This window comes from Carcharodon carcharias, chromosome 11 (assembly GCF_017639515.1).
Source record: "Carcharodon carcharias isolate sCarCar2 chromosome 11, sCarCar2.pri, whole genome shotgun sequence".
NCBI classification, from domain to species: domain Eukaryota; kingdom Metazoa; phylum Chordata; class Chondrichthyes; order Lamniformes; family Lamnidae; genus Carcharodon; species Carcharodon carcharias.
In genome coordinates, this window is record NC_054477.1 from 92518386 (window position 1) to 92530951 (window position 12566).

A 12566-nucleotide genomic window follows, 5' to 3' on the forward strand; every position below is an offset into this window, starting at 1 on the left:
CAATGAGATTTGCATTGCATAATGTGCTCATGTATAAAAAAAGTATCAGCTGAAAAAGGAACAGTAATTAAGTTATATATGTTGAGTAAAATGGTTTAATAGAACTGTGGCATAATTGCATCTTACTGATTGCATGCCCCAAGTTAACATAATCTTAATCCATGATTCTGCAAAGTTTCATAATCTGTCAACCTCAAAAGTAATAGCACAGAGATCAGAAGCTTCTGTGAAATGCTGATTTTATATCCAACTGTCTGATTATACATATAAATATTTATTCCATTAGAGGAAGTTACAAGCCTTTAATCTAACCAACAACACTCTAAATCCTCACATTAAAATTTGGGTTACAGCCTTCCAGTGCCTCTCATGTATTTGTCATTAAGATAGTCCATTTAAAAGGTTTTTTTGTTGTTAGGTACAATGAGTGTAAATACAAAGTTGAAAGTGCATTACACCATTTTTGAAAGATATTGCAATATTAGAAATTTCCAATTGCTAGGCAAGACTGACATGCAGTTACAGGGTTACGATTTAGATATTTTGCTGAAGTATTCAGTTCAGGAAAAGAAAAGTATATGTGATTCAGCCACTCTTTCATAAGTGGCCTTTTATCAATCAATATTGAAGCTGTCACAGACTGGGTTAAATTTTAATTTTGGAGTCTAGACACTGACGTCAAGATCATATCCAGGTCCTAACATCTCACTGTGTCAGGAATAGTCAGCCAACAAGGTTTTTGTAGGATTGGGCCATTAATGGCCAGGGAGCGCGCTCGCTGTGCAATTAAAGATGGCAGATGAGCTCCTGGCGCTGGAAGGCTGACAGAAAGCCCTCCAACACTGCAGCCTCCTGGTGCAAGGAAGGGAGGGAGTACACTCAAGGTAGAGTCCTCCCCTCAGCACTTTTTACAAACTTATTAAAAATAAATGGACACAGCTGCCAGATTAGAATTGCAGGGGGGAAACATTCAGCTGCAGCTGTAACCATGTAGGCATGACAGATGCAGAGGGGGTCTCAAATTGATCGTGGAATGCTGGACTCCTGGGCTGTCACCAGGACCCTGCTTCCAGGCATCTACCAGGCTCAGGATGTCGTGGGGAGCCCATAGGCTGGTTGGTAAGTTCCAGTCAGCCTCTGATCATTGACATAAGTGGCCCTTTTAATTATGTAAACAAGCTACACTCTGCTTTTGCCTCCTAACCTGCCACTTAAAAATGGCCTGGAGGTGGGAGGATGCAGGCAACCCGCACGCTGGCCGGGAACTTCTGGGTCTGCCCATTTCCGTTCCCACCTGTAGCAGATTCCAACATCCAGCCATTGTGCTCGGTCCCCACTATTCCATTTCCTATGGGGCAGGATTTTGCCCTTGGGGTGTGGGGGCTGTTGGGGAGCCGACTGCCACCTACGATCAGCCCCCAAAGGCAATTTCACGCTGGCGGCCAATTAAGTCCTGCTCAGCATGAAACACGAGCGGCAGCGCTGAGCGTTGACTGTGCAGGCAGGGTGGATGGGGGGGTGAGGAGAAGTGTGAGCCAGGCGAGCATGAGCTTCGCACATGCACGTGATACATAATCTCAGAGAGAGCTGCCTCAGGGAGATGAACTGATTTCAGGTAAAAAAAAATTGAAGATCTTATAAATGTTATCAAAGATGTCACCTCATGTGAATCTGTCACATGAGCGAGGACATGTTTTTAATTCAAATGTAAAGTTTTTGTGTGATTTTTATCTGCTTTAAGAAACCTCATCTCGCCCCTGGATGAGGTTTCCTAAAAAATGTAAAGGCCGTTTGGCTTTTTCACCCACCCTCCAATCGTTACGATAACGGGCAGCGTAAATTTGAATTTAATTAACTTTTTAATGGCCTTAACAGGCTGTTTAATTGTTGGCGGGCGCGCTGCTGATTACGGTGTGCACCCACCCGCTGAACAAAATATCGTCGGACTGCGCAATGACGTCGGGACACTCGGCCGACATCATCGCGCGTCATTTTACACTCGGCCGAGTCGTGCTCGCACACACCTGCTGAGCATTATTTTCTGCCCTATGTGTCCTTAACCCTACTGGTGATTGTAATAGATTGTGTGGAGATAAGCAGCCTTCACTTGGGGGGGGGGGAGAATATATTTCAAAAGACTTATAATTAAAGAGGGGATATGAGAAAGCTCTGGCTAGTAAAAGTAGGGAAAATCCCAAGATATTCTATAAGCATATCAATGGGAAGAGGATAACCAGGGAACGAGTAGGGCCCATAAGGGACCAAGGGGACAATCTATGGGTGGAGTCAGATGACATTGCTAAAGTGTTGAGCGAATACTTCACAGCCACCTTCACCCAAGAGAATGAGGATAAAGGTATCGAACTCGAGGAGAGAGAATGCAAGGTTCTTAAGCAAATTGATATAGTGAGTGACAAGGTAATGGAGGTTGGCAGGCTTAAAAGTGGACAAATCTCCAGGTCCGGATGATTTGTGTCCCAGACTGCTGAGGGAAGCAAGGGAGGAGATCGCAGGGGCTCTGACCTGAATTTTTAATTCCTCTCTGGCCACGGGGGAGGTGCCAGATGACTGGAGAACAGTTAATGTGGTTCCACTATTTAAGAAGGCTTGTAGAGATAAGCCAGGGAACTACAGGCCAGTGAGTCTCACTTCAGTGGTAGGGAAACTATTGGAGAAAATTCTGAAGGAGAGAATCTATCTCCACTTGGAAAGGCAAGGTTTGATCAAGGATAGTCAGCATGGCTTTGTCAGAGGGAGGTCATGCCTAACAAATTTGATTGAATTTTTTGAGGATGTGACCAGTTGTGTAGATGAGGGTGGTGCAGTTGATGTAGTTTATATGGACTTAGCAAAGCCTTTGACAAGGTCCCACATGGGAGACTTATAAAGAAGGCAAATGCACATGGGATACAGGGTAATTTAATAAGGTGGATTCAAAATTGGCTTAGTTGTTGGAGACAGAGGGTGATGACAGAAGGGTGCTTTAGTGACTGGAAGCCAGTGTCCAGTGGGGTACCACAGGGATCTGGGCTGGGTCCCCTATTATTTGTCATTTATATAAACGACATAGATGACTATGTGGGGGGTAGGATTAGTAAGTTTGCGGATGACACAAAGATTGGCTGGGTGAGGTTGAGTGTCTTGGGCTACAGGAAGATATAGATGGGATGGTCAAATGGGCAGATAAGTGGCAGATGGAATTTAACCCTGAAAAGTGTGAGGTGATACACTTTGGAAGGAGTAATTTGACAAGGAAATATTCCATGAACGGCATGACACTAGGAAATTCTGAGGAACAAAGGGACTTTGGCGTGTGTGTCCATAGATCTCTAAAGGCGGAGGGACATGTTAGTGGGGTGATGAAAAAGGCATATGGGGCACTTGCCTTTATCAATCGAGGCATAGATTACAAAAGTAGGGAGGTCATGTTGGAGTTGTATAGAACCTTGGTGAGGCCACAGCTGGAGCAGTGTGTGCAGTTATGGTTGCCACATTATAGGAAGGATGTGATTGCACGGCAGGGGGCGGGGTGCAGAGGAGATTCACCAGGATGTTGCCTGGAATGAAACATTTAAGTTAGGAAGGGAGATTGGGATAGACTTGGGTTGTTTTCGTTGGAGCAGAGAAGACTGAGGGGCGGCCTGATCGAGGTGTACAAGATTATGAGGGGCATGGACAGGGTCGATAGGAAGCAGCTGTTCCCCTTAGCTGAAGGGTCAGTCACAAGGGGACATAAGTTCAAGGTGAGGGGCAGGATGTTTAGGGGGGGTTGAAGGGGAAAACCTTTTTACCCAGAGGGTCGTGGTGGTCTGGAATGCGCTGCCTGGGAGGGTGGTGGAGGTGGGTTGCCTCACATACTTTAAAAAGTACCTGGATGAGCACTTGGCACACCAAAACATTCAAGGCAATGGGCCAAGTGCTGGCAAATGGGATTAGGTAGGTACGTCAGGTGTTTCTCATGTGTCGGTGCAGACTCGATGGGCCGATGAGACTCTTCTGCACTGTGCGATTCTGTGATATGGTTCTTTCCTACTATAATACAATGCAGTATACATGTATACATGTGTTCTATTGAATATAATCAAAGAAATAGCATACCAAATAAAGACACCAATTGTATTTACGCAACACCTTTAAACATCCAAGTAATAGATCCAATTTCCTTCACAGGAACGTTATCAAACAGAATTTGACATCGAGCCAAATATGGCCATATTAGAGCCAAAAACTTAGTGAAAGAGGTAGGTTTTAAGAAGCATCTTAATTAAAGGAGGAAAAAAAGGGAAGAGGGGAGAGGCTGAGGGAAGGAACTGCAGAGCTTAAGGCCTTCGCGGCACAGCTGTCAATTGTGAGCAGATTAAAATCAGGGGTACTCAAGAGTCCAGACTTAGAGGAATGCAGGTATCTTGGAGGTTTGTTTGGCTGTAGGAGATTACAGAGATGGGGAGGGTTGAGGCCATGCAGGGATTTCAAAACAAGGATGAGAATTTTAAAAACAAGGAATTGCTTAACCAAGGGCCTATGTAGGTCACTAAAGACAGGTTAATAGGCCAATGGAGTGTGGGCTACAGAATTTTGGCTGATTTCGAGTTTAGAATGGAGAGGCCAGCCAGGAGTGTACTGGAATATTCAAATCTAGAGGCACCAAAGGCATTGACGAGCGTTCCAGCAGCAGGTGAGCTGAGGCAGGAGTAAAGTCGGGTAATGGAAGGTGGTAAAAAAGCAGTCTTAGTGATGGCATGGAAGTGTGGTCAAAAGCTCATCCTGGGGTCAAATGTGACATGAAGGTTACAAACAGCTGGTTCAACCTTAAAGTTGCTAGGGTGTGGGATGAAGTTGATGCCTAGGGAATGGAGTAGTGGGGACTGAAGACAAAGACAATGATAGATCGTTGGAAAGGCCACCAAAGGTATTGATGCGAGAGTGGGAAGAGAAGTCATTGCAGGTGATTCTTTGGCTATGACTGGGTTGGTGTGAAAGGAACCAGACAAGAGCAGCTCTACTGAGCCAGATGACAGTGGAGAAGCACTGGAGGAGGATGGTGTGGTCAAACACATCACAGGCTGCAAATGGGTCAAGGAGGACAATCTGGGATAGTATACCTCTCCTACAGTCACACTTGTGACTTTGATATGAGCCACGCCAGTCCTGTGACAAGGGTGGAAAGCTGATTGGATGAATTCAACCATGACATTCCAGGAAAGGTGGGCATGGATTTGGGAGGCAACATGTTCAAGTACTTTGGAAAGTAAAGAAAGGTTGAGTTTGGGAGCAGTAGTTTGCAAGGGCAGAGATTGTTTTTTTCTTTGAGAAGAGAAGTGCTGTTGAGAGATTTGAAGGAGAGAGGGGCATTACCAGAGAATAGGGACAATTAACAACATCAGCTAACATGAGAGCCAAGAACAGAAATGGGATGGCCAGCAGTCTGATAGGAATAGGATTGAGGTAGGAAGTGGTGGATCTCAAGGACGTTAATGTAAACAATAACATTAAGGAAATATACGACTGGTTATATTTAAGCAAATTCCTGCTCTACGTCATCGCTTATCCTGATATACTAAATATTGGTGCAAACCAATTGTGTTACATTGAACTTTGATTGAGGTAACCCAACTAGAGGAAGTTACTCACAGTCATTTTTAACTCTGAGGCTTTCTTGGTCTTGATTTGTTCCTATGTTCTTCTTCTAACCAAGGACAAGAAAAAAATAAACATCTTTCAGCTCATTGTTGCATATTCCTTTGATATCCTAGCTATTCCATTTATCATCCATTTAGTACAGAGTGTTTTTCTAACACTAGCTGATCTCCTGTGGTCTTGAACAAGGAGGCTGGATTTTCCCTCTAACTGCAGGAAACAGGAGTTAGAACTTTTCCCAGGTGCTGAAACTACCCACAGGGGAAACGGTCACTCTTTGGAATTTTCACAGTGGTGCCCCCTTAATTGGCATGGAGACAGGTTCCTGTGCAATTAAAGGCAACAGTGGGCTCTTGAAGCTAAAAGGCCAATCAGTGGCCTTCCAGCTTGAAAGGTGCAGCAGGCTGCAGTAGAGGGTAAATATGGAGGCACCCTCTCAGCAACCTTTTCAGAAGTTTAAATAAAAAGTAGATAAAGAAGCCACAGCCCCCCACCCCCACAGCAGTGTGCAGCAGACCTGACTGGAGAATGAGCACAGCGACCAAGGTGTTGGGGTGCGGGAGGGGGGAGGGGGCGGAGAGAGTCTCCTGTGAAATTTCCTGCCACAAGAGCAACATCTGCAGAACAGCTATGCTGACATCCTTGTCAGGGAAGGAGTTGACCGGTGAGTAGTTGCTAAGTGTTTCTAGATAATAGTCTAGAAAGTAAAGGCATGGAAGGGAACCTGAGCCCTGTTGGATGCACATCCTGTGCCATGTGGGAAATCTTGGATGCCCACATGTGCAGTATGTGTCATCAGCCAGAGCAACTTGAGTTCCAGGTTTCAGAGCTTTAGCAGTGACTTGAGCCATTACAAGGATATTCATGGGGCTGGGAAATTTGTCGATAGCACATTTCTGAAGGTGGTCACCCTGTAACAAGGTGCAGCAGGGGGATTGGTGACGGCCAGAAGGACACGAAGGACTAGGCAGGCAGGCCAGGATCCCATGATGCACCTCACTCTCCAACTGGTATGGTTCCTGTGGGAGTGCAGATAGAGTCAAATCCACAGCATCATGGTTGGATCAGCTACACTGAGAGGGCAGGTGGAAAGAAGAGTGGTACAGCAATTAGTGATAGGGGATTCAATAGTTAGGGAAACAGACAGGTATTCCTGTGGCCACAGACATGATTACAGGATAGTATTTTATCTTCCCAGTGCTAGCGTCAAGGATGTCACCAAGCAACTGTAGGATATTCTGACAAGGATGTCAGAATCTTTCTAAATAATCTTCCTAAAATTATTCCCCTCCTGTTTTAAACAACAGTATTTTTAAGGCCAGCAGAGTTCAAGACAACAGAAAGGGCAGAGAAAGGGCAGAGAAAGACTCGGAGCAGCTGGTGAGATGGACAATAAGCTGCAGCATGATGGTCCCTGGCAGCATGTTGGCTCAGAATAGACCAGCAATTCTTAAGGACTTGGTGAGGGGGAACGTAAGAAATAGGAGCAGGAATAGGTCATTTGATCCCTCGAGCCTGCTCCACCATTCAGTATGTTCCTGGCTGAACTGATTGTGTTTAACTCCACTGTCCTGTCTGCCCTTTGACTCTCTTGTAGATCAAAAATCTATCTAACTCAGCCTTGAATATATTTAATGATCCAGCCTCCTCTGCTCTCTTGTATAGGGAAGTCCAAGGATAAAAGATCATATGAGAAAATAAATTCTTCCTCATCTTCATCTTAAATAGGAGACCTTTATTTTTAAACTGTGCCCCCTGTTCTAGATTTCCTCATGAGGCAAAACATCCCCTCAGCATCTACCCTGTCAAGACCCCTCGGAATCTTAAATGTTTCAATAAGATCACCTCTCATTCCTCTAAACTCCAATGAGTACAACAGGTCCCCATTTCACTTTAACATCAGAAAGTTAATGGGGCCTATAATCTTGTTAAGCGTTGTGAGATTTCTTTTAATGTCATTTCCCGTGTAACACAATTGGCGTCATTTTGAAGCGGCCTTTCCTGCTCTCTAACTGCCCAACTTCTCACCTCTCCCCGTGCCCGACCCTCCAACTTGCAGTCCCTTCCCTTCCCCAACCCTCCGACTTGTGGTCTTTCCCTGTGCCCAACCTTCTGGCTTACGGCCCCTCCTCGCCCACAACCCTCAAACTTACAGCCTCTTCCATGCCTGATCCTTCGAATGCGGCCTCTCCCCGTGTTCGACCCATCGTCACCCCCACAAACCTCCCACTCCCTGACTCACCCTCTCACCTCTCCCTCTGCTGACCCACATTCCTGTTCAAGATACAGATCCAGAACCAATCTGATGCCAGAGCACAAGTCCCAATGGTGCAAAAGTGCCAAGCTGGGGCTATTATAATCCAAGTTTTTTTAAAAGACCCGAAGCTGCTCCTCCTGCCTCACTACTCAATTCCAGAGTCCTCAGTCACAGCGAGAGTTCAGGAGAGGGAAATGGTGAGCGTGAGCATTGAAAAAAGGAACTTGTACTATCCACCTTCTGCCTGGCCCATAGTAGGCCCAAGGCAGACGGATGCCAAAGTAGACAGATTGGAGGCCCTGTTCACTGGGACATTGGCCCAGTTCTGAACAAGAGTGTAGGCACCCTAACACTCACTCATCTCACTCCCAACCCAACCCTGTCCCTTACATATTGTTATCGCCCCTCTATACCCCTCATGCCCCTTGCCCTCAGAAGCAGTCAAAACTTTTTATCGAAGGCTCAAAAAACATAAAAATGACAATAAAGAAACATACAGATGCTGCCGCCTTCACCAGCAAATTCCCTTGAATCACTCAAATATGGTAACTGTGGCAAGCCTTTTCTTCCACCATTGTACAGCCTTGTCATAGCTGCCGTAAAACACTCGCAAATCTTTTCACATCCAATGCCCAAAAAAATGCAGTGGAAAACAAAAACTTGAAGACGTTTGGATTGTTAACCAGCGTAATAGCTTATCAATTAGTACTTTCAAAATGGCAGGTGAGCTACCGATTTCCGCATTTGCTCACATTCTGTAACTTTGGAAACCAGCATGATGATACTATATTGCCAGCACAATGTCATCAAGCCCTCTTTTATGTTCACACATGTGGCCAGCGCCAATTTGTGAACATAAAATCCAGCTCATAATCTATTAGATGCTCTTAAAACTGTAATTCAAAACATAGCTCCCAGTCTCCTTGACAGTTGTGTCAACAACACTTGCTGAGTTGGAAAAATTAGCAGGATTTGCAGCTCAGCCAATCATAATGAGATTCCACTGCACAGCTGAATGAACTAAACCTTTGAAATAGTAGAGCAGATGGCCATCTGTTCCACTACTCCAAAGGCTGAACACATGGCTGGGCTATCAATCAAAGAAAATATTAAATCACAGGGGAAAACTGACACATTAAAACCTGAATCTCAATATTGTTGAATGCAGAAGAGCACATTACCCTCCAGAGAAAGTCCCCTACTGCATCTGAACACTTTCACAACGCTGGTCAATTTAATGGTCACTTACCTTTTCCAAGCAAAGCCTTATCATTAAACACGGCATTAAGAACATATTTAACTTATCATACACAATTACATTATGAATATGAAGCTGTCAATGCCTTTTGAACTTACCCATCAAAAGGTTCCCCACTCCAGACTAGGCTTCTTCCCCCATGGTTCACAACTCCTCTGAGGTACCATGAAACTTTCCACCTAGAAAAATAGGTCCGAACCCATGAAAATAATGAGGGGGGTCTAAAATGCCCACCACTGTAATGGGGTTGGATTGCTACATGTGGCCTCGCTATCCACACCCTTACCCAACACTTTAAAAATCCCACCTAATGTGAATGGGGGTGGGAAACCTGGAATCAGGTCCCACCCATCTATTTTAAATCCCACCCTCCTCCATTCTGATACGGATGTAAGCATGAAAACCTGGTCCTGGTGTCCCCCTTATAATTTACTTTCCTACATATCTTTATATCATCAACAAATTTGGCTATAATTTCATCCAGGTCATTAATACAGATTGTAAATATTTGAGGCCCTAGCACTGATCCCGATGGCACCCTACTAGTTATAGTTTGCCAACCTAAAAATGACCCATTTATCCCAACTCTCTCTTTCCTGTTAGTTAGCCAATCCTCTATTCATGATCTTTCATCTTATTTAGTAACCTTTTATGTGACACCTTATCAAATGTCCTTTGGAAAACACTGCATTTACTGTTTCCTCTTTACCCATCCTGTTTGTTACATCCTTAAAGACCTGGAATAAATTTGTCAAACATGAGTTCCTTCCATAAAACCATGTTGACACTGTTTGATTAAGTCAGATTGACGTGCTTGAAGGGAGGCCTGGAAAATCAACCAGAGTGATCTCCAAATTTAGTTGGTTCGATAATCTCTTCATCACAGTCAACAAATTGATTGGATTTTTTTTATTGTTTCATGGGTGTGTCGCTGACAAAGCCAGCATTTTTTGCCTATCCCCTTACGCTGAAGGCAGTCCAATATTTTTGCTATAGCTTAAAGTCCATGGAATGAATGGAGCTTAATGGGGCAATGTTCTGCACAGCAGATAAACAATCACTGGCAATTGCAGGTGGAACAGCAGGATTGGTTTAGGAAAACTTAGGGTATCAGGCTAACCAAATTATTTTGAGTGCTGCATAGGCAGTTCACACGGGAGATACGGGAAGAACTTTATTTGGATTACTGAGGGAGATGCAGAGAAAATTCCAGAAGATTCATTGCTGCTTGTTAAATTGGTAAGACATTTTTGTCAGAACCATTAAAATTATTCATTTGCTTACTAAATCAAATGGTATTGCTCCAAAATTGACTTATCTTGAGGTAATATTCTCAATGTGAATCCTCATTTTCTTCTTCCTCCTAAGTTATAAACAGCTAACCATTGTTCATCTTGCTTCCTAATCTTTCTCCTTACAGCTCCGCAATGCATCCTTTGCGACATATAAAAACATAGAAACACTTACAGAAAGAGGCCATTCAGCTCATTATGTTCTTATCAGCAAATGTGTGTGCCTTTTGAAGCATGATAATTAAAACAGTACAGTACACAGTACTCCAAGTATAAACGTATGCTCCAATGTTATGGGTCTGCACAAACATTTGCTTTATTAACTGCTTTTCCACATCGTCTCATTATTGAAAATTATTCTACTGTTACATTTACCTTACTAAGTCTGTATGTGTTACACCTATTCCATTCAACCTTGTCACTTGATACTATCTTACACTAATAAAAATTAAATTGTCTGTGTTTGTTCAGTTTTAGAACTGATATCAATGCTCCTGAAAAATGTAAACTGCATCCTTGGTTAGTACTGCTGTTCCTACTTTAATGTACACTGCAAACATAATAAGTTTATAACTGGCTTCTGTATCCAAGACATTTATTTTGATAAGAGGCAAAAAGGTTCCAAGATAACCTTGTTCTATTCTGATTATTACATCCCCTTTAACATTGCTAAGCTCATCTTTTCCATAAAACCCATCCACTGCTTTGATCCCCTCCCTTCTCATCTCTTCACCCTCCAAGTTTCTCTTTTCAACCCAACGATTGTTGACCTCTTTCAACTTATTACTATCCTCCAGCTCAATCCCTACATCTTTCAAAAGTGAAAAATAGAATAAAAAAAAGACAAAGTTGTCTGTTTGAATATGTGGTTTTGTCTGATAGCTCATACAATAGTTTTCAGTGTAGTGTACGCTTGAAAGGCTGGCATTTAGTTCCAACTGATATGTCCACAAATACTCTGAATATTGAGTAAAGATAAGAAATGTCATGGGTAATGACTGTATTTATATAGGCAAGTCCCAAAGTGGGAACAAAGCAATGACAGATGAATTTAGCTGGTAATATTTAATTAAAAATGTACAATTTCTCAGACAGTATGCAATTAAACTAAACATCTGGAGGAAAGATAAAAAACTTAATTTGGAGCTTCTTTTAATCAACTTCTTCTGTGTTATGACCAAGGGAGTGAAATTAGCTAATGGCTAATGAACTGATGACTTTCTAATAGTCATATATTTTCCTCCAGCTCCTAAAGTAAATGAAAAAATCAGCATAAGTATAAAAGCAAAAAAAAACTTGTTTTCTATTTGCACTAACTTTTGCATTCGTATACATGACTAGATGAAAATATGCCCATTAAAGTGTTTGTTAAACGTAGTTATTTCTGAAGACAAATAGAAACTAGCTAAAAAGGGAAGCATCAGGAATTTAACTACTGGTATGATTAAAAAGTACATTAAAATTTTTAGAAGAGCAAAATAATTGTATTGCAACATTTATAATGCTGTTATAAACAACAGATGCTTCCCTATGATACACAATGTAAATATAAGAATTTTTCACTGTCATTGTATCATACAAAGAAACACAAGATTTTTGACAATAGAGGATTTCAGACAGCTTGATTATTTAGAAAGTGAGTGTTTGTTAAAGCCTCTTAAGGTGGTCATCAATGCAGAGAGCATATTAGGAGGATGGGCAGAAAATGTAGAGGTATTTCAGCTTGCGGTATTTTCTTTGTGTTTCCTGACCCCTCAATTTAAGCATCCCATGACAAATTTTCCAATCAGTAATAACAAATGTTCAGGTAATATCAATTGGCAAATTGGATGGAGGCTGTTCGCACTTAATAAATAACCTGATTTTGTACAAATTGTTGTAATGATTCAAGAATAGCTTGTCAGTTTCTTAATAGGTGCATATGAATGAGGTCAAAATTACAATTGTGGATCCTATTTTCCAAGTACCTCCAGTTTAGTACTGTTTCCATTACTCACCCATATAAATTGGATGGTCTGACTGTTTTGTGCAAAAGTTCAAGGAGTAAAATGAGTGTTTAATGGTCAGGTAATTCCTCAGTAATTTATTTGGTTCTTTTTATTTTAAACTGGTTGTTACTTAG

At 42.6% G+C, this 12566-nt stretch overlaps 1 protein-coding gene across 9 annotated transcripts in view; it reads right to left on the minus strand.

The window, feature by feature from the left end:
- slc36a4 (solute carrier family 36 member 4) overlaps positions 1-12566 on the minus strand; it is a 450045-nt gene that overhangs the window by 266417 nt on the left and 171062 nt on the right. Inside the window, exon 11 of one of the 9 annotated variants that reach the window (XM_041199229.1) lies at positions 5666-5686. The exons of 7 other annotated variants lie outside the window; for them this stretch is intronic. In XM_041199229.1, coding sequence (XP_041055163.1) covers positions 5685-5686 — 2 coding nt within the window. In that variant the 3' untranslated portion in view covers positions 5666-5684. Of the gene's footprint in view, positions 1-5665; positions 5687-9281; positions 9332-12566 lie in introns of those variants that run through there. One more of the 9 variants, XM_041199225.1, reaches the window with a different exon arrangement.